The sequence below is a fragment of the Suricata suricatta genome, chromosome 3 (genome assembly GCF_006229205.1).
Source record: "Suricata suricatta isolate VVHF042 chromosome 3, meerkat_22Aug2017_6uvM2_HiC, whole genome shotgun sequence".
In the NCBI taxonomy this organism is placed as follows: domain Eukaryota; kingdom Metazoa; phylum Chordata; class Mammalia; order Carnivora; family Herpestidae; genus Suricata; species Suricata suricatta.
Window position 1 is genome coordinate 127,888,574 of NC_043702.1, and position 24,940 is coordinate 127,913,513.

Sequence of the window (24,940 nt, forward strand, 5' to 3'; positions counted from 1 at the left end):
GTGAACACTTGGGTGAGTTTTGACAAATACATAAATCCATACTTATATCTCTGACAAGACTTTGAAAATTTCTGTCACCCCAGAAAGCTTCTTGGTGCTCCTTTTCTATTAGTAGTGTCGTCCTTCACCACTGACAACTACTTTTCTGACTTTTTTTTTTCTTGTAGATTATTTTATCCTGTTTTAGGACTCAGTAGAAATGGAGTCATACAGTGTATACTTTTTTGTGTCCAGTTCTTTTTGTTGGCATAGTATCTGGGATATTCATCCACATTAAAAAAAAATTAATAGTTCATTCTTTTTCTGGTTGCATAGTACATCATTGTTTGAAAATACCACAATTTGTTTACCCATTCTACTGTGATGCGCATTTGGGTCATTCCCAGTTTGTGGCTGTCCTAAATAAAGTTGCTATGAACATTTAAGTACAAGTGTGTGTATTTTCATTTCTCTTGAGTAAATGCCTATGAGTGGAACCACTGGGTCATAGGGTAGATGTATGTTTATCTTTGTAAAGAACATTCCAAATCTGTCACAAAGTAATTTTACCATTTATGTTCCCATCACCACTTATGAGATTTCTGGTTGCTGCACATCCTCACCAACACCTGTGTTATTAGTTTTTTAGATGATAGCCATTCTTTTGGATGTGAATGATCTCTCATTATAGCTTTAATTGGTATTTTTCTAATCACTGATGAGATTGAGAACTTTTTTTATATGCTTATTGACCATTCACACAACCAGCTTTCTTTCCTTCCTTCCTTCCTTCCTTCCTTCCTTCCTTCCTTCCTCCTTTCTTTCCTTTTCTCTTTCCTTCTCTCTCTCTCTCCCTCCCTCCTTCCCTCCCTTTTGTTCCTCCACGCAGCTTTCTTTATGAAGGGTTTGTCCAGCTGTTTTGGCCTGTTTTTAAATATTAGGTTTCTGGGGCACCTGGGTGGCTCAGTCGGTTAAGCATCCAACTTTGGCTCAGGTCATGATCACAGGGCTCATGAGTTTGAGCCCCACGTCGGACTCTGTGCTGACAGCTCAGAGCCGGGGGCCTACTTTGGATTCCTTGTCTTCCTCTCTCTCTCTGCCCCTCCCCCGCTGATGCTCTGACTCTCTCTCTGTCACTCAAAAATAAACAAAACATTAAAAAATTTAAATATTAGGTTTCTTTTTTACTCATGAATTGTAGTTCTTTATATATTGTGATACAAATTGTAAGACATTTGCACTGTAAATATATTCTCCCATTTTTGACTTGCTTATTAATTTTCTTAATGTATCTTCTATTGAACAGAAGCTTTGATTTTCATGAATTTATATTTATTAGTATTTTCCCATTATGGTTATTGCTTTTTGTGTTCTAAAAAAAGTTTTTGGCCACCCTCAGTTTTCAAATATATTCTCCTCTGGTTTATTTTATAAGCTTTATAGTTTTATATTTTACATTTAGGTTTATTCCCATCACAGATTTTGTAGATAGTATGATATGCCACAAATAGAGATTAGAACTTAATGTTTATTGTTTTTCTCTATGCAAAGTCAGATTTCTGGTTTTTGTTTTTGTCTTTAAATGGGAAAATTTTGTGGTTGTTAATACACTTTAATTTGATGTGTTATGCTTTTGGGAAAGCCAACTACTTCATCATTTCTTTAATATAGAAATGTATAAATTTAGAGACTACGTAAACAAAAATGAAATTGTTGCCTATGGTAATGGAAATAACTAGAATATTTTAATACATTTATTTTTTTAACTTTATTTATTTGAGAGAGACAGAGATAGTGTGAGTGGGAGAGAGGCAGAGAGAGGGAGGAGGAGAGAGTGAATCCCAAGAAGACTCTATCCACATTGTCATTGCAGAGCCTTTTATGGGGCTCGAACCCACGAAATTGTGAGATCATAACCTGAGCTGAAATCAAGAATCAGATGCTCAACTGACTGAGCCACCCAGGTGCCCCTAGAACATTTTAATATGTTTAAAAGAATAGATAGGGTACAGGACACCTGGGTAGCTCAGTTGATTAAGCGTCTGGCTCTTGGTTCAGGCTCAGGTCATAATCTCATGGTTTGTGAGTTTGAGCCCTACATTGGGCCCCATGCTGCTTGAGATTGTCTCTCTCTCCCTGACCCCAACTCATTTATCAAAATAAATTAACTTAAGAAGAATAAGGGCTCCTGAGTGGCTCAGTTGGTTGAGTGTCTGACTTTGTCTTAGGTCATGATCTCATGGTTTCATGGGTTCAAGTATCATGTTGGGCTCTATGCTGACAGCTCAGAGCCTGAAGCCTATTTCAGATTCTGTGTCTCCCTCTCTCTCTTCCCCTCCCCCGCTCATGCTCTGTCTCTGTCTCTCAAAAATAAATAATAAAATAAGTTAAAAATAAGAATAGATATGGTACTAAATTTACTATTTCTACAGTAATGAGACAGTGTGAGAACTGTTTTTCATTGTACAGGTTCTACAACTACATGAATAGTTTTTTAGTTTTCCAGATGAAATTATTTTTTCTATGACTTACAAAGTGACTTGAGTGCCATGTTATATCTCTTTTATTGCTGGTCTAAAGTCTGCCACACTTTCCATTTGAAACCCCTATTTTCAGGAGTAGACATTTGAAAAAAAAATTAACCAGCCAAAAACTTGGCATTCATGATCTTGGTTCACTATAAGGTACTTGCTTTAACAAAATTTTAAATAGTCAGCTCTTTTTTTTAAAGGTGTAAACAGTGCAGAGAAGAGCAAAGGGATTTGTTTGTTTAAACAGGGAATATTTTTCCACACAATTTATCCCAATTAAATTTACAAAGCAAACTTTCCCCTTCTAGAAATCATTTAAGTATGTATGTTCCTATGTTCCAGTTCCCACAAGATATTGCCTCAAGACTTTGCTTTTCTTTTGCTATAATTCATAGCAAATATCCTCTATCCCTCTTCTCTTTTCCTTTCATTTATGCTTTAAAATTCTCCCTAGTTAATTTATTTATATTTAAAATGGCTTTTAAATTTGGCATTATTTTGTTCATTTTTCCTCCTTGTAGTGCCTCCTTGAGCAAAATAGTACATTACTCTACCTTTTGGTTGAAAATCAATATTAATTTTGAGAGAAGATGTGGTATAAATAGCAGTGATTTTCTTGAAATTAAATCTGAAATACAGACTTTAAAACCTATTCTGAAGAGTTGCCACTTAGCTTGTAGGCAAGTTTTCTTTCTTCCGTACAGTGTGGATGTCAGCTTGAGTACTTTCACAATCCGTTTTTAACCCACTGTCATTTGCATGGTGAACACTGAACTGCTATTGGTCCAGAAAGGTGTTTGTGGGTTTTTTGTTGCTCTTATTTCACTTCTTATTTTCTTTAAAATCATTTCCTGAAAACTCAGTACAGAAATGTAACCTACTGCAGCAAGCGAGATGATCTTCTGGAAATCTTTACTTTTGCTTCACTCTGAAGATAATTTGTTTCAGGCAAGAGATTTTTGGGTGCTGCTGAAATTTCGGAGATCTAGGAAAATGGGGTAATAACATGACACCAACTCTTAAGCAGCAACATCTGCTGTGGTTCAAAGCCACACAAAGAAAGCTGCTTAAGCAGTTGAATATTTTGGACTGCACAGACAAGTGTGGTTCAACTGCAAAGGCTGCAGAGTGGAGGAAACTTAAAGTTTAGGGAAGTTCTTTAAAAATGGAGTCGTGGAAGATGAGCATCTTTAAGAGACAAACGTCACCTTGTCCTCCAAGCTATCGAAGATCTTTGTCAGAACCTGCTTATGCAAATTCAGAGATAGGAACAAGCTTAAAGAATTATTCTTGGCGTGGTCCAGTGAAAAGCAAGAGGAAGAAAAAAGAACATGCTGTTTCCAACCTAGGAAAGCCACTGGGTGCTTATCGGTGGCAAACACATCCCAGCTTTAGGTGGAAAGGGGGCAAAAGGGAGAGATGGCAGACTAATAAAGGAGACTTGGATGAACCACAGCAAAAGGTCGTGCCAAAGATGGTTGGTAATAATGCTTCTTCCTCTGCTAATGAGGTCCTTGGAACATCAACAGAGAAGCTGAACCTGGTCAACAGCCGGTCACTTCGGGTTCCATTCACCAGATCTATTTCAGAACCAGAACCCTGCTGCAGTATCAAATATGTTAGACCGTGGCCGACTTCAGTGAGGTCAGAGGAGTCTGAGCAGCAGGGATATTTCATCCGTGGCATTTTTTCTACTCTTTCCAATGGCTTCTCCAGGATGCTGAGTTTAAGAGGAGAATCAACCAATGAGCCAGTAAGAGAAGGTATATTGATGAATAGGGGTTGAAAAGGAAGGGATGGCTCAATTTTAATTACTACTGAAGTTTTAATTACTTGTATTTTATAATAAGATAAAGCATTCTATTTGCTCATTATAAAACAAATAAGTATAATTTTAAAAAGTGATAAACACTACTACAGAAATCCTCTTTCAATGAATGATAGTAAATAATAGTAAAAAATGGATTTGGTTAAATTAAGGAATTTTTTCTCTTAAACTCATGAATTTTACTGTGGAGTCCATATAAAAGGTTTTTGTTTTGGGTTTTTTTGTAACCCCCTTTTAACATCTCCATTGATCTACTTTTGCAAGTTAAATGCGATTTAGAGGAGAAATAATCAAATAATTTCCTCATGAGAAAGTTGAGAATTAAACAGAATTTCTATTATTATCCCTTCATAAAAACTAACAAATATTGTTAGAACTATTTAGAGCAGAACTGTATTGATAGCTTTTAATAGGTTGGAATTTTGATTTGCTTTTGTCATGAAAATACATAATTTGAATATGGAAGCTAGAGATGCAGATCTGGAACTTGTTCCGATGGCAGTGTAGAAGTTTGTGTTTGATTCATTTCAGACAAAAGAATCATCAGTTTTTTTGTCTTTTTAAAATCTCATTTAGGACTTGCTTAAATTTAAAAATGTTTTCTTTTGATGATAAATTCAAAAACAGAACTCAAAGTTTTATCTGATTTCTTTGAAAATGATAGAACTTATCTGCTAAACTATTTCAGTTATGTGTTATGACCCATATATGTTTGTTTGTTGTTTTTGGAAACCTCAGCACTGGAACTCTGATAGTATCTCCATCCAGTGAAGACCATTTTTGAACAAGCTCTTACTATTAGAAAACTTTAGCTTATCTTTACTATAAGGTTGACCATATCACGAAAATTTAAACTCTTTAGGAAATTATGGGAATTGTTGAAGAATGTTGTTGGAGTACAGTTTAATTTCTTTTAAAATGAGGATGAAGAATGCAATTAAGTAATTGCATAAAATTAAGTAATTTTCCAAATATAGGTGTGACAGTAATTCATTATTCCTCCCAAGCTTTGTCCTCCCTAGATTTTCTTTGCTGGGTGAGTTTTAATGATACTATTAAGTTTATCTGTTTTCTTTTTACCCTTGGCTTATAAATAATTACCAAGAGTAAAATCTTTATGCTGTACCTATAGTAACATTCCATTAAAATTTTTGAAAGACTAGGTTGTTGGGTTTCCTTGGATGCCAGTATGTATGTTTCCTTGTTAGGTGATGACTGGATGATGTAAAGGGGTGTCAAAGGGAATAAGCATTTGAAATAAATTCTTAGAATAGGTGCTTCTCAAGGGTTAATATGTATGCATTTGATAAAAGGAGGCTATAGGGTTTTGAGGGTTTGGTTGTTGGTTTTTTGTCTTAATAAAGATTTTGGGCTTTGGTAGTTAAGTTTCAGTTTCTAGTAAATTTGCCAATTCATTGACTGCCTACTATGTGTGATGTGCTCAAAGACTGTCCCTACTTTTTATACATTTATGGTTTACTTAAGGAGATACAAAATATTCTGCCATTTATTATATTCCTAATATATTTCCTAATATTCATTATCACTTATGGAATATTTATGCATAAACAGAGTTTAAGGTGCTGTTATAAGGGATTTCAAGTCCAATAATTAAAAAACAGTACACAGCATTCTTTCCAGTCAGCTCAGCAATTTTTATTTCACCGATGAAGATTTAAGCTCTTAAAACTGAAATGTGCTATTTAATACAAAGATTGTTGCCAGTTCTTGTCTAGAGATCTTTTCTCTGTGGCCAGTAGCTTCTAACCAGGGTAGAGTCTATGTCAGTGGTTTTCTAACCTTCTATAGTCATGAAACTTCCTGCATTGCTTATTCCCCACAAGAGGAAGAATATGATTGGCCGAGGAGACCTACTTCCATCTATGCAGTTATCTTCTGTGAAATTTATTCACTGAATCTCTCTTCACACTTTTGTGGAATGATAATTCCTTCCTCACAAGTGATAAATAAACTTTGAAAATGCTATGTATGTTATTTAGTCACAGATGACATATAAAAAAGTGTTCTTATCGGAGTGGCTATTGTAGTATTGTAGCAAGGTATAGAATATTAAACTGTAGTTATCTTTAAGACTGTGTTAAGAAAAAATATATTTCTTAATTTGATTCTCACTAGCGTTTGTTACTTTTCTTATTCAGTATGAACTGCAAGATGTGAGAGGCATTAAGTAATGTAGTATGTATTTAAAGCATTTGGCACATAACATTTGTTCAATATATATTAAATCTTGTTTCTGTTAAGAAACTGAACTTACATGGATATAGTTTTTAAAGCAGTAATAGGAGAGGGACACCTGGGTGGTTCAGTCGGTTGAGTGTCTGACTTTGGCTCAGGTCATGATCTCACAGTTCAGGGTTTGAGACCCGTATTGGGCTCTATGCTGATAGTTCAGAGCCTAGAGCCTGCTTTGGATTATGTGTCTCCCTCTTGCTCTACCCTCCTCTCTGTCTCTCTTTGTCTCTCTCTCAAAAATAAATAACACTAAAAATTTTTTTAAATATAGAAGAGGATATCTGATTGTTGAGTATTTTAATTAACAAATGTAAGTAAATTGCAATGTTCTAGTCTTAAATTCTGTACACCCAAACTTGTTCTGAGCATAAACAAGGAATAATTTTTTGTGTCCTAGCCGACCTTAATTACCCTCATGCTTAAAGCAGTGATATATATCATTCTGAGGGTCTCTGACCAATTAAGGAGGGAGAAGCTAAAAGGCTTCAGTGATATTCCATGCTCAGCCCTCCAGTTGTGCAATAAATATTCCTTCATCTGATGTAGGTCAGATAATATATAGGGCAAATGATACAATATAATAAAATGTAACTTGTACTTTTTATAGCTAATCATAATTCCAACTGCTTTGGCCCATGTCTAAGAATGGAGTTTACATGTTTGCAGTAGTGGAAGTAAATTGAAAAACCCATTAAGAGAGGAATAACCATCAACTCATTACAGCACATCCAATCAACAGACTACCATAGGGCCTACATAGTGGCCACTTATTAGCTATGTGAAACTTAGAGAAAACTATGTAATTGTAAATGTGCATGGGATGTAAACTCTAAGTTACTGGGAGGCAATTTCATTCCTAAATTCTTTTTCTTCCTCTGTCAGTAGATAGAGATAGGAATGAAAGCTTTAAAAAAAAAAAAAGTAGGAAAGGAAATTAAATTTACCCTATGTAGCTCTTCTTTCTGGTTACAGTTGATGTCTGGTTAAACTGAGATTATGTATGATGTTAGAGTAATAAGAATATCCTCTCTCTCCAGTGTTTGTTATGTTTTTAAAGACCCCTAACTTGGGAATTTGAAGACTTTTTTTTTTCTAGATAATTTTCTTTTAATATGCTCATTCAATTTTTAAAGTTTTTCATAAACCTACTGGAAAGGACCTTATACACTAACTCAGCAACAGTTTATTGAGTTCCTGAGACATTGTTCTTAGTGCTGAGAATATAGCACATTGTTTAAGTAAGTAACAGCTTCCTCACTTATTCTAGGGAATCATTAACCAAATTAGAAAAACTAAAAATACTGTACTTTCATAAGATATATATCTAATATAGTGGTGAGGATTAGTTAGTATAAGAATTTATACAGTGTTTCAGAGGCTCTCTACAATTGGACCTTTTATTTACTTATGAATTAAAAGAGATACCTTTGCAAAAATACAGAGAACTATGTTCCCTTTCTGACATTTCTCCCAAGGATTGCTGCATTTTAGCAATTCTGTGTAACACCTACCCACCTATAGTATTAGCCATTAATATTTGCTATTAGTTAACTATTAATTTTAGCTATTTGTATTTTAAGTATTAATATTTGCATATTGCATGTTAATATGTACCAAATTATTTCTTTCTGCATGATTTTAGCATATGTTTAAAATCTTCTGAGTGTCTTTATGTCTGTTTAAAAATATTTTCCTGGGGCACCTGGATGGCTCAGTTGGTCGGGTGACCAACTTCAGCTCAAGTCATGATCTTGCCATCTGTGGGTTTGAGCCCCATGTCAGGCTCTGTGCTGACAACTCACAACCTGGGATCTGCTTCAGATTCTGTGTGCCCCTCCGTCTCTGTGTGCCCCTTCCCTGCTTGTGTTCTCTCTCTCTCTTCTCTTTCTCGCAAAAATAAATAAACATTAAAAAAATTCCTGGAACTTCTCTTATTTCAGATTTTTCTATTCCTATAAGCAATAAGGTTTTTTTTCCCTACAATATGAAATAAACATTTCTCTAATTATAAAAGTAAAAAAGTGTATAATTTTTTCAGACAAAAATGTAAGAAAGACCATTAAAACAGGTCATAATCCCTAAGGATTTTAATTTTAATCAAGTAATTAAATTTACAATTTTATTTTCAGGTACCAAACAGGTAGATGATAGTTATGTAATTTGCTGCTAAGTCCTTATGTTGGAATTAGATCTGAGATTAAATTCTGACTGTCATTTTAGTTGTGGTAGACATAACTTATCCAATTCTGTTTTCTTTATAAGAAAATAGACTGTCCCCAAATATCCATCAATGGACAAATGGATACAGAAGATGTATATGTGTGTGTGTGTGTGTGTGTGTGTGTGAGAGAGAGAGAGAGAGAGAGAGAGAGAGAGAGAGAGAGACAAATGGATAGAGAAGATGGAATGGAATTCCACACACAGTGGAAGATTACTCAGCTATAAAAAAGAACGAAATCTTGCCATGTGCAACAACATGGATGGAACTAGAGCGTATAATGCTAAGCAAAATAATTCACACAGAAAGACAAATGCTGTATGATTTCACCCAGAATGTGGAATTGAAGAAACGAAAAACAAGTAAAAGAAAAAAGAGATAAACCAAGAAATATACTTTTATCTATACAGAACTAATTAGTGGTTACTAGAGCGGAGGTGGACTGGGAGAGATGAGTGAAATAGGTGATGGGGATTAAAAAGTACACTTACCATGATGGCCTCTGAGTAATGTGTAGAATTGTTGAATCACTATATTGTATCCTTGAAACTTACATAGTACTGTATTTATATTGGAATAAAAATTAAAAACAATTAAAAAATGAAAATAGAGCTGTAATATAGATGTTGTGGAGTTGTAACAAGCGTTAAATGACACCGTAGGTGTCAAGTGCTTTGTCTACCATATAACAGGTTTAAAATAACAATCATCTGTTCATGAGGATGCATCCTGGAGTCTTCTTGGAGTGGACTTACGAAATGTTTCAGTCATTTTACATTTATAAAACATTTATTAAGATAACCAGTCTTATCTAAGTGATATTTTCTAAATGTGTTCTCAAATTCTGCAAGTACTTTATTTTAGCTTCGTATTTACTGCTTCATTAGTAGAAGAACCTTTGCAACTTTTTTTACAATATGTAGCCCTCCCAACCAAAAGCAGTGTGTGTGTGTGTGTGTGTGTGTGTGTGTGTGTGTGTGCGCGCGCGCGCACACACTTCCATTTGTTCATGACTTCTTTAATTTTTCTATTGGGGCTTTGCAAATGTTTTTAATAAAAGAAAGAATTAACCCTCACATTTTATTATACTTGTGGTTGAGCTCTCTTTTTATTGCATATTTTACAGTTAATTTTAAAGATGATTAAAAAGTATGCTGATTTTTGTACTGAGCTCTAGTTTGTTACTGATTGTTTATCTGATATTTAAAATAGGCATTCCTTATTTTAGAAGCAGAATATTTTAGGGGAAAGAAGATTAGTCTTTGGAGACATGAAGACCTGTTTCCAAACTCTTTGTATGTCATCTACTTGCCTGTAATTCATGATACGTTATGTTTGACTTCTCTGAGACTTATCTTCCTCGTATTTAAAATAGGAGTAATACCTGTATTGAAAGAGTATTACAAAGCAGCATAAGATAGATGTTAAGAATTGGAAGTTTTCTTCATATATCCTTGGGAATAAACCTGTCTTTAAAGAGAATGATTAACACCAACTTTAGGATTTACCTTTGCTGGGGAGAACTAAGGGGATAAGAAGGGCATGGGTTCATTGGTTGATAAAAATTACTGCCATTGTTTTCATTAGGGATTGAGTTAGGGTTTTATCGATATTTATTGTAGTACCACAAATAAGTAGATGAACGGATGAGTTATCTTAAAAATCAGGTCATGCATGATCCATTTATGACAATGGGTCAGAATGAAGAATGACAATTAAACTGATTAAAAATATTTTAAAATTCTGGCTCTTCCACTCATTAGTAATGTGACCTTGAGCAGATTACTTCATCTCTCTGAGCTTCAGCTTCCTCTACTTAGTAGGTTGTTGTGAGGATTAAATGAAATGGACAGTGAAAAGTCCATAGTACAGTGATTTCAAGTAGTGAGGGCTCAGTAGAAGTTACTGCCCAGTGATGTACTGGAGCCAGTTTGCTGAAGTCAGTCTATCATAGTGTATCTGTTCCCAATTGCCATGTAGTGACGTTGCATTGATACCTTCAAAGTAACCATGGTGGGGCTAGTAATACCTCAGAAATATTGCAAATCAAAAGGTGGAAATGGGGGTGGGTGGTCGTGTTTCAGAAGTGGTAGCTATTAAATTTTTAGCAACATACCATTGGTAACACCTATTATTATTTAAATCTTTAGAGTTAATAACCAGTACAAAACATAGGATTTTGGCTCTGGATTTAAATATGCTGCTTCTCACATTAATAAATTTTACATTTAACATTTTAGAGTATCAGAGTTGAATATTGAGTGGTATTAAGTTGGCATCTGTTGAGATGTATTTTTTAATCATTCATTTTCCTATTATTTTGCTAGCAGTAAAATGTCTGGGATAACCTATATATGGTACACAATAATTTTAAGGTGTTTTTTGCTGAGGTATGCTGGCACTTTCTGTTAAGATCATTTTTTGTTTTTGTTTTAATAAGTCATCTATAACTATGCTCCTACCTCTGAGATTATGCGGCAATTTTTTTGGATCCCATTATCAAGTGATTTTGACATCAAAACTGTATTTTTTTTAGCCCATTGGGTAAAATGTAATCCTCTTCTACCATTTTAGACTATAAGTAACACTTTAGAAATAATCTGTGAATTCATTCATGGTGCCTTTATTATTTAGCAGTTATACTTTAAAATGATTTAAAATTTTGCATTCACTATTATTGACTTGTTTCACTTACTGTGTTATGTTTTAAAAATTATTTTCACCTGGACTTTTAGTTTATTAATATGTGCTAAGTAAAGTTACCTCGAATGCTAACAAAATTGTGATTATTTTTGCCTCATACTTAAGTAAATCCAGTTAACATAAAATTCAAGCTAATTACTAGGTATAATCACTAAAAAAAAAAATCTTACTTGAATATTTTAGTTTACTTCTCATTGAATTTGTATCAAAGTCTCCAGTGAAGCTATTCTTTAAAAGTAAAATTTTCTTGTCCTTTTTGTCTCATGTTTAAATGATCAGATTTCACTCTTTCCATGTGGTTTTGCAATTTCTGAGCAATCTGACAAATAAAATGAAAAAAATATGTGCTTTATGTGGGAAGACTTTCCTTAGCAAATAAGTGGCTGGCTTGACTTCTTAACTAAAACAGAGTTATTTAACTAATATTCACCAACTCAGTAAACTGAGCAATAAATGTATAAAAGTCAGTATCCTAAGTAATAAAATTTCTTAGCCAATTTATTTATCTATAAACAAATGGAAATACTCATTTTTAAAAATATTTTTTATGTCTTTATTTTATTTTGAGAGACAGAGACAGCATGAGCAGGGGAGGGGCAGAGAGAGAGGGAGACCGAAGCAGGCTCCAGGCTCTGAGCTGTCAGTACAGAGCCCAATGTGGGGCATGAATCCACAGACTGAGATCAGGACCTGAGCTGAAGTCGGATGCTCAACTGACTGAGCCACCCACGTGCCCCTAAATGGAAATATTCTAGTCCATTTCTAAAAAAGATTACTTACCTTCTATCTCGCCTTCTGGGTACCAGTATCTTTTTTTCATAAATTTCTGGAAATTTAAGTTGGAGAGCGTTTCATTACCAAATCCTGAGATAATCAGAAGACACTGTTGAAATATTAGGTACAAAGGATCCAACCCAGTGTGGCAATGGTAGTTAATGGTGACATCAACAATAGAGTAGTTTTTCTAGATTTTGCCAAATAATCTGAGTACAGAGCCACCTCTAGCCTAGGATAGAATTTATTTCTTCACAGTATGTAATCTGGTAGTCTACTTATGAGTATGCCACAAACCTGTACCTGTCTCTTAGCTTTAGAATTTGTTCTTAATTTCAGTTACCAGAATCAGAGATTCTAATGTTTGAGCCTGGGCTAACAACCACTCTAAAACTTGCCTAGTTATCCAACTAATATATTTTTTAATGTTTATTTTTGAGAGAAAAAGTGCCCAAGTGCTAGTGGGTACAAGTAGGGAAGGGGCATAGAGAGAGAGGGAGACATAGAATCTGAAGCAGGCTCCAGGCTCTGGGCAGTGAGCACAGAGCCGATGTTGGGCTCAAACTCATGAACCGTGAAATCATGACCTGAGCTAAAGTTAGATGCTTAACCAACTGAGCCACCAAGGTGCCCCTCTAGTGAAGTCTTTTTTTTTTTTTTTAATGTTTTAAATTTATTTTTGAGAGACAGAGAGAGACAGTGTGAGTAGGGGAGGGTCAGAGAGAGAGGGAGATACAGAATCGGAAGCAGGCTCCAGGCTCTGAGCTGTCAGCACGGAGCCCGACGCGGGGCTTGAACCCACGAGCCGTGGGATCATGACCTGAGCCAAAGCCGGATGCTTAACCGACTGAGCCACCCAGGCGCCCCTCTAGTGAAGTCTTAAGAAGCAAAGCAAACAATAATAATAACAAAACAAAAAGAATTTGGTTTTAAATATTATGATTAATAACTTATTTCACTGGCTGAAACTTTAGGGTATAATTTATACCAAATACTAGGTGTATGGCATTTATCTTGGAGCAAAAATTTCTTAATTTAGCTGGATCTGGATGTTCAGTATTGAGTGCCTTTTTCCCCCTTCATCACTAGCAACCAAAGATGATACAGAATGAACATAGCCCATTATCCATGTTCTAGTAGGTTATAACATGGTGAAGAGGCAGTTATGTAGCAGATAAATAATATAAACAATCCCTAACAACATGTTACTTGAAATATGTGTGGGTTAAAAGAAGTCTCCCAAGTTAAGGAAAGGAATTAGAGGGTATTTTAGACCAGGGAACAATGTAAGTGTCAAGAGTACATCCGGGGAATGGTTAGAAGTTAACAAAGTGAACTGTGTACGGGCACCTGCGTAGCTCAGTCGGTTAAGCGTCCAACTTCAGCTCAGGTCATGGTCTCACAGTTCATGAGTTCAAGTCTTGCAACGGGCTCTGTGCTGACTGACAGTCCAGAGCCTGGAGCCTTCTTCAGATTCTGTGTGTCCCTCTGTCTCTGCCCTTCTCCCGCTCACATTCTGTCTCTCTCTCTAAATAAGCATTAAAAAATTAAAAAACAACAATGGTGAACTGTGTAGAGGATGGAAATGTGACCTCATGTGACTCCAAAGGAAAATGAGCTAGTGTTTGAAGAGTTCTTTGGTGAATACCAAGCTCACAATGTTGAATTTCAGAGGTAACAGATTTCAAAGTAGGACACAGGTCTCATTTTTTAGGAAGACAATTTTATGTTAGCATGGATGATAGGGACTGATGATGGAGCGGTACAATTAGATTGTGCCAGAGTTTACTTAAGACATGATAAAAGCCTACGTTAAATAAGTGTCAATAAATCAGGGTGTAAGAGTCTCTTAAATACAGAGAACAAACTGAAAATTGATGGGGGGCTGAGGGAGAGGGGAAAATGGGTGATGGGCATTGAGAAGGGCACTTGTTGGGACAAGCACTGGGTGTCGTATGTAAGTGATGAATCATGGGAATCTATTCCTGAAGCCAAGAACACACCGTGTACACTGTATGTTAACTAACTTGACTATAAGTTATATTTAAAAAACAAAAAATAATAAATGAGGGTATAGGTTTCAGTAAAAAGACATTTCTGAGGTAGGTTGGCAGAATTTCTGGAATAAGTCAGAAGGCAAATAGGGTTTAATAATAAAAAGGTTTATAGATTTGGAAAATGGTGACACCTTTAACTGAATTTGAGAATAAAGAAGTAGAGCAATTCAAAGGGGAAAGCAGTGAACATGTGGTTAGTAATTTCTATATGCTTGATTTTCAACTTCTAAGTACTTTATATGCATTTATCTGGTTTAATCCTCTGAATAATCCTATGAGGTGGTTGGAGTTATTTTTCTTTTAGAAGTGAGGGATTAGAGAATCAGAAGGGTTCACGTACTTCTCTAAGACTGCCCAGCTAGCAAATGGTAGCTCCCAGGCTTTTCTGACTTCAGCCTTTGTTCTCACCTCTCCATTTCATGGCCCTCTTTGAGCATAAGATGTTTGAGAGGTCTTTGAGAACCTGCGAGTATCTGTCCAGTGAGTCAAGGAATAATGGGGCTTCGGTTCAAGAATAGACATCAGTTTTCGTATGAAGATACACATTTGGGAATCATGAGCAGATGGACGCTGAAGCCACAGGCGTGGATGGAATCAGGTAGGAGTTGTAGAGTGGGGGTAGTGAAAGTGTCAAGGTTAGCACCCTGATTTTGGCACATCTGGCCATCTTACTCCAGGCTAACCAGAATCTATTAGAGCCACTCAACTTTATGATTATAGATTGAGTACCCGTTGTGGTGGCAGGCTTACTTTTCCATCTTTAACACACACACACACACACACACACACACACACACACACACACACAGACACACACACACCTTATTTATATTTAACAGCTTTATTGAGATACAATTTACTCAAAGTATACAACTCACCTGAACTTTCGAATGATAGCAACATATACCTGCCATAAAATTTACCATTTTAATCTTTTTACATGGAGAGTTTCAGTAGAATTAAGTACATTCACATTGCTGTACAACCTTCATCTCCATGCATCTCAGAATATTTCATCTTCCCAAACTGAAACTCTGTGTCCATTAAACAATAACTCCCCTTTCTTCTCTCTCCCCAGCCCCTGGTAACAATTACTTTTTGTCTCTATGAATTTGACTACTCTAGGTATCTCACTTATGTGGAATTGCAATATTTTTCCTTTTATACAGTTTAGTTGCTTTTAGTATATTCCAAGTGTTGTGCAACTATACTGCAATAACTCTTGCAACACCAAAAAGAAACTGTATTTATTAGCAATCACTTCCCAGTTGCCCACTCCCCTTCCCCAGCCATAGGTAACCATTAATGTGCTTTCTTGTCTCTATGGACGTGCCTAAAGATTTCATATAATGGAATCCTATAATATGTGGCCTTTTGTATATGGCCTCTTAATTGGCATAATTCTTTCAAGGTTAATCTATGTTGTTGCAGCTGTCAGTACTTCATTTCCTTTTATGGCCAAATAATATTCCATGATATGGATATACCATAGTTTGTTTATTTTTCATCAGTTGGTAGACATTGGCTTGTTATACTTTTTGGCTGTTACACTACTGCTGTGAACATTCACACACGGGTTTTTACATGGGGCTGTGTCTCATTGTCTTGAGTGTTTGTTTACTCTGTATTTTGTAAAGGATCTATATACTGCGTCTAGAATAAGGATGTGGTGTTTTGAGACTCGGTTTTCCATTTGTTATCTAAACATGTTACAGTCTTTCTAGTTGATTCCATGTTTTATATCTATGTGTTCATTCAATAAATGTGAAACTATTTATAAGCTTTTAGTCTTAATTGAATACATTAAGTAGTTAACAACTTTCCACACCTGTGTTTTTAGTTCAGCCTGATCTAGTGTTTCCCACTGGTAGCTTGATTAATGAACATGGCGATTTGTCTTCATTGCCAGGATGATTGTCATATTTTTATATGCCTGAGGGAGTTGTTAGTCAATTTCTCATGCTGGAGGCTGGTATATCTTTGTGAGGAAGCAAAGAGAAGAGTAAGATGAGTAATGTCTCTGAATCTATGATTATGAAACCTTATCCATATGAGTATACAGGTTCTTAGTGACTGAGCTTTAGTCAGTAAGCCACAGGCATTTTTTCCTGTTGTTCTCATGTGAATTTTTACATTGAGATAGCCTTAGTTTCCAGTATATGGATTTGATGATGATTATTTATTCACTTGCTTTCACAAAACAAATCTTGTGTTCTGTCCATTTTTTGAGATACTGCCACCAAAATGGCAAAATACTTGGAGGCTTAAGGGATACCAATTCAGTTATAACTTAGCATAGTATATAACCATAACCTTGGCCAAAATAAAGGGTATTTTGAATGCTATGTGTGTGGTTTGTTGTTCTGGAGAAAAGTGGTATCTGGTGGTTAGAACATATGAGTTGCTGTCAGCATTTGTGGGTTTATTCCCAGATCTAAGCTTTTTTTAAAGAGAGGCAGAGCCCATGCCTGGTATATGTTTAGTACTTAGTAGTGTTTTATATACTATAGATACACTGTAAATACTAGTGCAGATCTTAGAATACTGGCAGAATAATATACAACAAATTACTAACAGTATATGTAAGATGATGATAGCTGGTCATGAGTCTTTAGTGATTCCATTCTTCAAGCTTTCTTTGAGAAAGGCATGAAAACATTCCCAAGTAGTAGTGATAGTATTTTAAGCAACTTATAATGAACATTTTTTTATTCAAAGTGTTTAGACATTACTCTCTATCCAAAGGACTACTGAAAACTCTAACAAATGGAACTCATCCATTTCACAGTAGTACTTGCCAGAATCTTAGAGTTAGGAGCATTTTTAAGATTGTGTGATGATTCTAATGTATGGAGATTAGGCACTGATATTCTGGTATTAATGTTTTATTTACTTCCACCCACTGACAGCGTCCTAAACCAGCAATTTTACACAATAAGTTTTCTTGTAATATTACTGGTCCTTGAGTTGGATGGAGGTGTTCTACCCTTAAAATAAGGTAATAAAGATCTCTTTCTGGTTTATTAAAAATAGATGAATGGCATTTAAAAATTGTTTTCAATTTAAAAATTTTAAAATATTTCTTAACATTTTGGCACCTGGCTTAGTTTATAATCAGATATAAAGTATTTAAATTAATTCAGATTTATAGATTTGATTATTTTATATTTAATATTAACTTGTCCAGTTGCTTCTTGTCCTATGAATTAACTTTAAGGCATGGCTTTTCTTTTCTTTTTTCCCCCCCTCTTCTTCCAAGTTTTATTAAATTCCAGTTAGTGTTTACACTGTATGTTAGCTAAATTGACAATAAATTATATTTAGAAGAAAAATTGTATAGCAGGAAAGTAAGGAGAAAAAAAAACTACAGTTAGTTAATATATAGTATAATACTAATTTCACATGTAGGATTTAGTGATTCATCACATACAATACCCAGTGCTCATCACAACTGTAGGGTGTGGTTTTTCAAACACTGTTTTATCAATACCTGTTGTCCACAGTGAACAGGGGTTGGTTGCTAGTAGAAATCATGATTGTAGCTGGTTTATTAATCCTCTCCAGTCTTTATTGCAGTTTATTGGATTGACACTTTTGCTTCAGATTGCCATCTCTAATTTGAGATTGTATTCCTTTGAATAATGTTTTCTTGTTCCTGTTCTCTGTTGAATTCTAAATATATCATTTTGTTCAGCCAAAGGGAATTTAATATTTTCCTTTGAATCCCATTTCTTCAGAAGCCTAATGTTCATTACATTTCTTTTAAACAGTGAAGAATATTCATTGAAACCCTATTAATAGGACCATTTTTGTTATTTTTAGTCAGTTTTCTTTGTCAGCATTAGATTATTTCAAATATTAGATGCAGAGAGACCTTTTATCCAAGAGTAAATAGTATTAGAAAAATACCATTTAAATAAGTTAAAGCTGTTGCCAGAATTTCATATTAAATAATGTATACATGTGTGAGTGGGGGGGGGTAGTGGATGATTGCAAATTTATTTTGGAAAAGTATGAAATGGGAATTTATGGAAAAAATCTTCTCATTTTAAACAAAATTTGGGTTATAATTGCAACTATGCACTAATTATTAAAATAAACCAAGAACTAAAAGTGAAATTTTGTTTAGAATTTCTTTTCTGAACAGAATTGTGCAATTGCAGTATGACATCTTTCTTCATATTTTACTTGTGCACTTTATTGCTAAATATGTACCTCTGTGTGAGATATATATATATATATATATATATATATATATATATGATTATATGTAATCATTAGAAGAATCTATTAATTCTTTCAAGGCTCCATTTTAAAATTTATACCTATTTCATTGTATTGGAATATTAGGCCCTTCTCTTATATTCTATTGCTCTAATTTAACAACAGAGTTTTAAAATAGAAGTATAAGACATAAAGCACTAGGTAGAATTCCAGAGAAAGAATAAATGGTTTATAATTCATAAATAAAATGAAAAGGATGAGTTTATGAATGTATCTAGCTTTTGATAATCATATTTCCTTCTGGATTATTATATTTTTAGTACATATATATCTTAAATGAGTATTATTAATGTAAATTGTGTCTGTAGTTGGGTTAAATACAGAGTGCTGAGTAACTATTAAAGAATGAAATGCTTTGTTCAGATATCAAAAGATCTCCAAGCTATGTTATAAAATAAGCAACACAATTATTGCATATTTGGGGGGTTCTTTGTAGTTTTCAGACCCTTTCACATGTGTTATTTGATAATAGGCAAATTGTAGAGAAAGTAATAAGTTTATTTTATGTATGGGGAGAAAAACCTTATAAGTGGGGATGAATCTATTTCCAGAAGGAAAACCCTCTTCTTTTAAGGCAGCTGTAGATTTGGAATGAGAGATGGGAGACCCTGAGAGTTAGACCTGAATCTTCTACCAATCTACTACTATTCTTCTGTCTTTACCTTAATTTAACTAGAAAAGTTAAGCCTTGATCATGGGTAAGATTCAGGAACTTATACTTAATACTTTCCCTTCCTCTGCCAGAGAGAGACCAAGGATTACAATGGTAATAGTGAGCAAAGGGTGGCAAGCCACATACCAGTATCAGTGCAGTATCTTGCATGACTTTACTTATCCTTCATTTGGCTAGCTGTTTGCCGATGATAATACAGATGAATGTTTGCCCCCCTCCCCACATACATACACATATGTAGAGAAGTAGAAGCTATAGTTGGACTGCTTGGTCTGTAAAGTTCTTTCCAAATGAAGATTCTGTGTTCTCTTGCTCTGGTGTTTACCTTGAGCTTTCTCCCCAGTTCAACTGGCCACTCACTCAAGGAGCCCTTTCCAGAGCACCACGATCGAGAACTGACCTGTTTCAACCACAGGTTTGTTCTTTATTTACTCACAGCGTTTTCTGAGTGTGTTTGTATAGTTTTTTTAGTGATTGCCCTAGAGCTATACAATATTCATATGTGACATCACACCTTACTGGTTTCAACATTTTACCACTTTGAGGGAGTGAAGTATGGAAATCTTTTCTTCCACTTAGGTCAGTTTACCTTTCCCACTGTAAAATATCATTGTCTTGAGTGTCAGATGGTATTGTAATTTTTGCTTCAATTAAAAAATATATGTAAAACTCATGAGAAGGATAGACTATAATATGTCCCCGTATTTTTGCTCTTTCTGTTATGTTTTCTTCCTTCTTGATTGTCTAAAATTCCTCCTTTTGTCATTTTCTTTCTGTTAGAAGAACTTGCCTTTGTCATTCTTTAAGGATAGTCCTGTTAGTGAAAAATTGTTTCATTTTTCGTCTGAGAATGTTTTTATTTTCCCTTCATTTCTCAAGGGTAGTTTCACCAGGGACAGAATTCACACTTGACACTTTCCTTCTCTCAGCACTTGAAAAATTTTGTCTCACTTGCTTCAGGCCTCTATAGTTTCAGATGGAAATCCACTGGAATTTGAATTAGTGTTCCAACTGAGGAACCGCTTTTAAGATTTATCCTTTGCCTAGTTCTCAGAAGCTTAGTTATGATATATCTTATCTTAGATTTCTTTGGGTCCAACCTATGTGCGTCCACTCAGCTTCTTGAAGGTTAGGCTTGGGTCTTTTGCTTTCTCTGTGGGGAGGTCTTCGGCCACTAATTGTTTAAATGCTGTTTTATTCTTGTTCTATTTCTCCTCTCCTAGGACCCCAATGATATAAATGTTGGATCTTTTAATATTGTCCTGCAGGTCTTTGTTCTTTGTAAGTTTATTTTTTCAGTCTGTTGTGTCTCTGTTGCTGCTCATATTTAGTAAATTCTGTTGATCTGTCTTCAAGTTTGCTGAATCTGTCTTCTTCCATCTCCATTCTACGGTGCTGTTCCAGTGAACTTTTTATTAATATTATTTTATTTTTCAGTTCTCTATATATAGTTCTTTTTTATAACTTCTTTTCCTTTGCTGTGATTTTCTGTTTTCTTAGTTTGTTCCAAGAGACTTTCCAATTGATCGTGAAGCACTTTATGATGGCTGCTTTAAATTCCTTCTCAGATAATTTAAACATCTGCGTCATCTCAGTTGATTGTCACATTCAAGTTGTGATATTCTTTTTATTGGTATTATATGGCAGAGGTTTTTTTTTTTGTTTTTTTTTTTTTTTGGTTCAATCTTGAACATTGAGCTATTGTGTCAGGAAACTGGGTCCTCTGTAAATTTTTTATTTTAGCAGGCAGTTACCCTATTTAGGTTAACACCTACAGGCTTTCTGTTAAAGGATATGGCTCCATTGACGGAAGTTTCACATTCAGTGCCGTGCTGTTTGGTCTATTTTGTTTATCTGGACCTCCTAATGGTCCCTGCTGGTGCTAGGTGAGGAATTGAAATGAATTTCCCCAGAATAAGCCTTCTGTGCCCCTAAGAGGGGGAAAATTGACTCCAGCGCATGGAGACAGAGTGGCTTTCCAGGCTGGGCTGCTGTGGCAAAATCCCTCCTCTTGTGGGAGATGGAGAACTGTTCCCAGGCTGGGCCCATGCTGTGATGGGACCATCCTTCAGTGTGTTGCAGTGGGGAAGAGGAGTCTCCTGTCTGGATGGGAAGGAGAGTGTTACTCTGGGCTGCTCAGCAGGCCTCACTCCCCATATTCCCGTACTGGTGCTGTTAGGCTTGCCTCATGTTGTCAAAAGGAATGAGTCTACCTAGGTCGCTTTCTGTTGATAGGTTTGGAGCAAGGCCTGGGTCACCTTCTCTTGAACCAGGGTGCTAACACTTTGTTCTTCCAGTCCTAGGGCCCTTAGCATGTCGGCCTTATTTCTACTTTGAGAGCTCTGTGGCTGCCTTTGAAGTTCCAAAGTTTATGGTTATATTTAGCAGGGGAGAGTAGGAAGAATCGAGTCTATACCATCTTTTCTAGCCCAAGATTTTTCTTAATCCTTTGTTATTCTTTTTTTTTTCTTTAAGACAGACTAGCTTGTCATCATCCCTATCAGTTTTCTGCAGTTGTTAAAATGATATAACTCTTCTATTATCCTAATTTATCATAACTTTAACATGAGATCTGAGTTCTTTTCCAACAGGTCTCACTAGCTTATGAAATTCTGTCTCATTTGGTAGACTAGCAATATAACTCTCATACAGTATTTGGCAACGATCAACAAATGTTGAGGAATCGGTAGTGTTCAAGTGATGATTGATTTTTATCAGGGGACAGGTTTGTTTCATAAACTTTAATTCTGTGTAAAATTTTATAACTGTAAGGATTATAGTGACTGCTTATATAAGTAAAAGCCTTCCTAGATACCTGTGTCCTTATACTTTGTAAGTTGTCAAATTATTTTAGAATATAACAAACCTTAAAAGTCCTAAAATCAAGAGCAGTTCAGTAAAATAACATGAACAGAAGATAAAACACATGCCTAAAATTAAGATAACCTTGTAATTATAATTTAAACAGAGAGGCTTGTGAAGATTGAAAGGGGCACCACTAACAGTTACTTAGGGACAACAGGTGTGATCTGGGACAAGTTGTCTTTCTATCTAGAACAAACTGTCAGTAAGTACAAAATCAAGTTTAATGAGACTCCAAATTTTTGGACTCCTGTGGGTTGCTCTGATGTAGTATATGACTGTGAGTTACAGATTCAAACTACTTTGGTGCAAATCCTGACTTTACGAACAGTGTGACTGTGATCAATTTACTCAAATTCTCTGAGCCTCAGTCTCTTTATATGTGATATTAGAGTAATGATAGAACCAACCTCACAGGGCTGCTGTGTGGTTTAATTGAGATGATGCATGTGAAGCCCTTCATATAGTTTGTGGCTAGCACTTAGTATGACTACCATGTTTGTTGGTGCTATCATTACTGTTGTTTTTTTGGTAAAATCCTAGGATCAGAAAAGATAATGGTTAGAAGTGAGGGTTCATTGGGGCGCCTGGGTGGCTCAGTTGGTTATAAGTATCCGACATCAGCTCAGGTCATGATCTCGCAGTTTGTGAGTTCAAGCCCCACATCGGGCTCTGTGCTGACAGCTGCCGGCCTGGAGTCTACTTCAGATTCTGTGACTCTGTCTCTTTCTACCTCTCCCCATCTTGTGCTTTCTCTTTCTCTCTCAAAAATAAATAAACATTAAAAAAATTTAAAAAAAGTGAGGGCCTATAGCTTTAATGTGAGATTAAGAGTCATTATGGGGTTCTATATCTGTTTTGCTCCTGATTCATGAATTGGTCTCTTTGGGAAATTGCTTAACGTTGTTGTGTTTCATTCTTGCCGTCCAGACCTTCATGGATCTTGCCATCTGCTCACTTCATGGAAGATGGTAAAGAAAATTTTTGAAAATGCTTTGAGATCTGTAGGAAAAAGATACTATATAAGTTTACAGCCTTATTCATCTCTGCATTGACATTACCTTACTCATTAAATATGTATACAGTTTTTACTCAGCATAACTAGTAATCTGAAGTTACTATATTTGTATAATGTGGGAGTGTTGATACTTCTGTTAGAACGTTTCCTTTTGTGCTTTCTAAAATTTTTTTTTTAATGTTTATTTTTGAGAGAGAGAGCATAGCAGAGAGGGGGGAGAGAAAACAGGGTACACAGGATCTGAAATAGGTAGGCTCCACGTGCTGACAGCAGACAGCCTGATGCCGGGCTCAAACTCATGAACCGCAAGATCACAATCTGAGCTGGAGTCAGCCACTTAACTGGCCAAACCACCCAGGCACCCCCTTTTTATCATTTAAAAAGTGTAGATCTTTGTTGCCACATTATATTAGAAATATATGTAAAAATCAGTATGTCTAAGTTATAGATACTGACTGAATCATAATTCCTGATTTTTCTTAGTTTTAATTAAAATGTAGTTTTGATTCTCTTTAAAGAAACAAAAAAGGTTGGAAGTGGTGATAAGGAATGGTTGAATAATTTTTTTGTTTTGTTTTGAGAGAGAGACAGAGTGTGAGTGAGGGAGGAGCAGAGAGATGGAGACAGAATCCCAAGCAGGCTCCAGGCTCTGAGCTGTCAGCACAGAGCCCGATGTGGGACTCGAACCCATAAACTGTGAGATCATGACCTGAGCCAAAGTTGATCACTTAACTGACTGAGCCACCTCAGCACCCCTGGTTGAATAATTTTCATGACAATAATATATGGGCTAAAAGATATATTAAAAGAGCATTTAGCTTCTGCTGTCACAGTAGAATTGTATTTTAATGAATTCAGTTCAGTTAATTGTTAATCAAGTGGCTGCTATGTGCACGAAAAAAGGTAAGACAGTTCTTTTCCTCAGATGCTTACAGTGTAGTAGGAAAAATAAAAATTTAACTTTTTAAATTATCATTTATGGTATAATCTTTTCAGAGTTAGTTGGAAGTGAGACAGTATATCAAATGAAATCTTATATAAGTGTTAGACTGTTTTAAATGAACTAGATTTAGCTAAATGTTCTTATTAGATTCAGAGTCAAATGGTCAGATCAGAAAACAGATACAAAAAAAGGTTCAAATTTGCCAAATCGATTTCTCACAGGGGTCCAGTTATAATCCATTATGACTTTTTTAATAAAGGGAAAAAAGTTTTATCATTCAAGAGAATAAAGTGCTTGAAAATTCTTATAATCTAAAAATGATCTGATTTTTTCTTCAGATAATTTTTCCATAATTTGAGATTATGATTTAGACTGAATAAGTCTTAAAAAAATTTTTTTTTTACTGTTCTTATTTATTTTAGAGAGAGAGACAGCATGAGCAGGGAGGATCAGATAGAGAGGGAGGCACAGAATCTGAAGCAGACTCCAGGCTCTGAGCTGTCAGCACAAAGCCCAGTGCAGGGCTGGAACCCACGAACTGTGAGATTATGACCTGAGCTGAAGTCGGATGCTTAACCAACTGAGCCACCCAGACGCCCTGAATAATTGTTTTTTTAATGTTTATTTATTTTGAGACAGAGTCCCAGCGGGGGAGGGGCAGAGAGAGAACCCCAAGCAGGTTCTGTGCTATCAGCTATGACACATACCACAACTAGTTGAATGTCTCTTACAGATGGGGCAACTGATGATTAAGAAAACAACAACAAACCCACATCAAAAAAAGTTAGGAAAGTCTGAGACATTGTTGTACTATAAA

The 24,940-nt window shown here is 35.4% G+C and overlaps 1 protein-coding gene across 5 annotated transcripts in view; it reads left to right on the top strand.

The window, feature by feature from the left end:
* RASAL2 (RAS protein activator like 2) overlaps positions 1 to 24,940 on the top strand; it is a 353,784-nt gene that overhangs the window by 113,582 nt on the left and 215,262 nt on the right. For 2 of the 5 annotated variants that reach the window (XM_029935132.1, XM_029935133.1), the window contains exon 1: positions 3,382 to 4,273. The exons of the other annotated variants lie outside the window; for them this stretch is intronic. In XM_029935132.1, coding sequence (XP_029790992.1) covers positions 3,676 to 4,273 — 598 coding nt within the window. In that variant the 5' untranslated portion in view covers positions 3,382 to 3,675. Of the gene's footprint in view, positions 1 to 3,381; positions 4,274 to 24,940 lie in introns of those variants that run through there. 5 annotated transcript variants of the gene reach the window in all.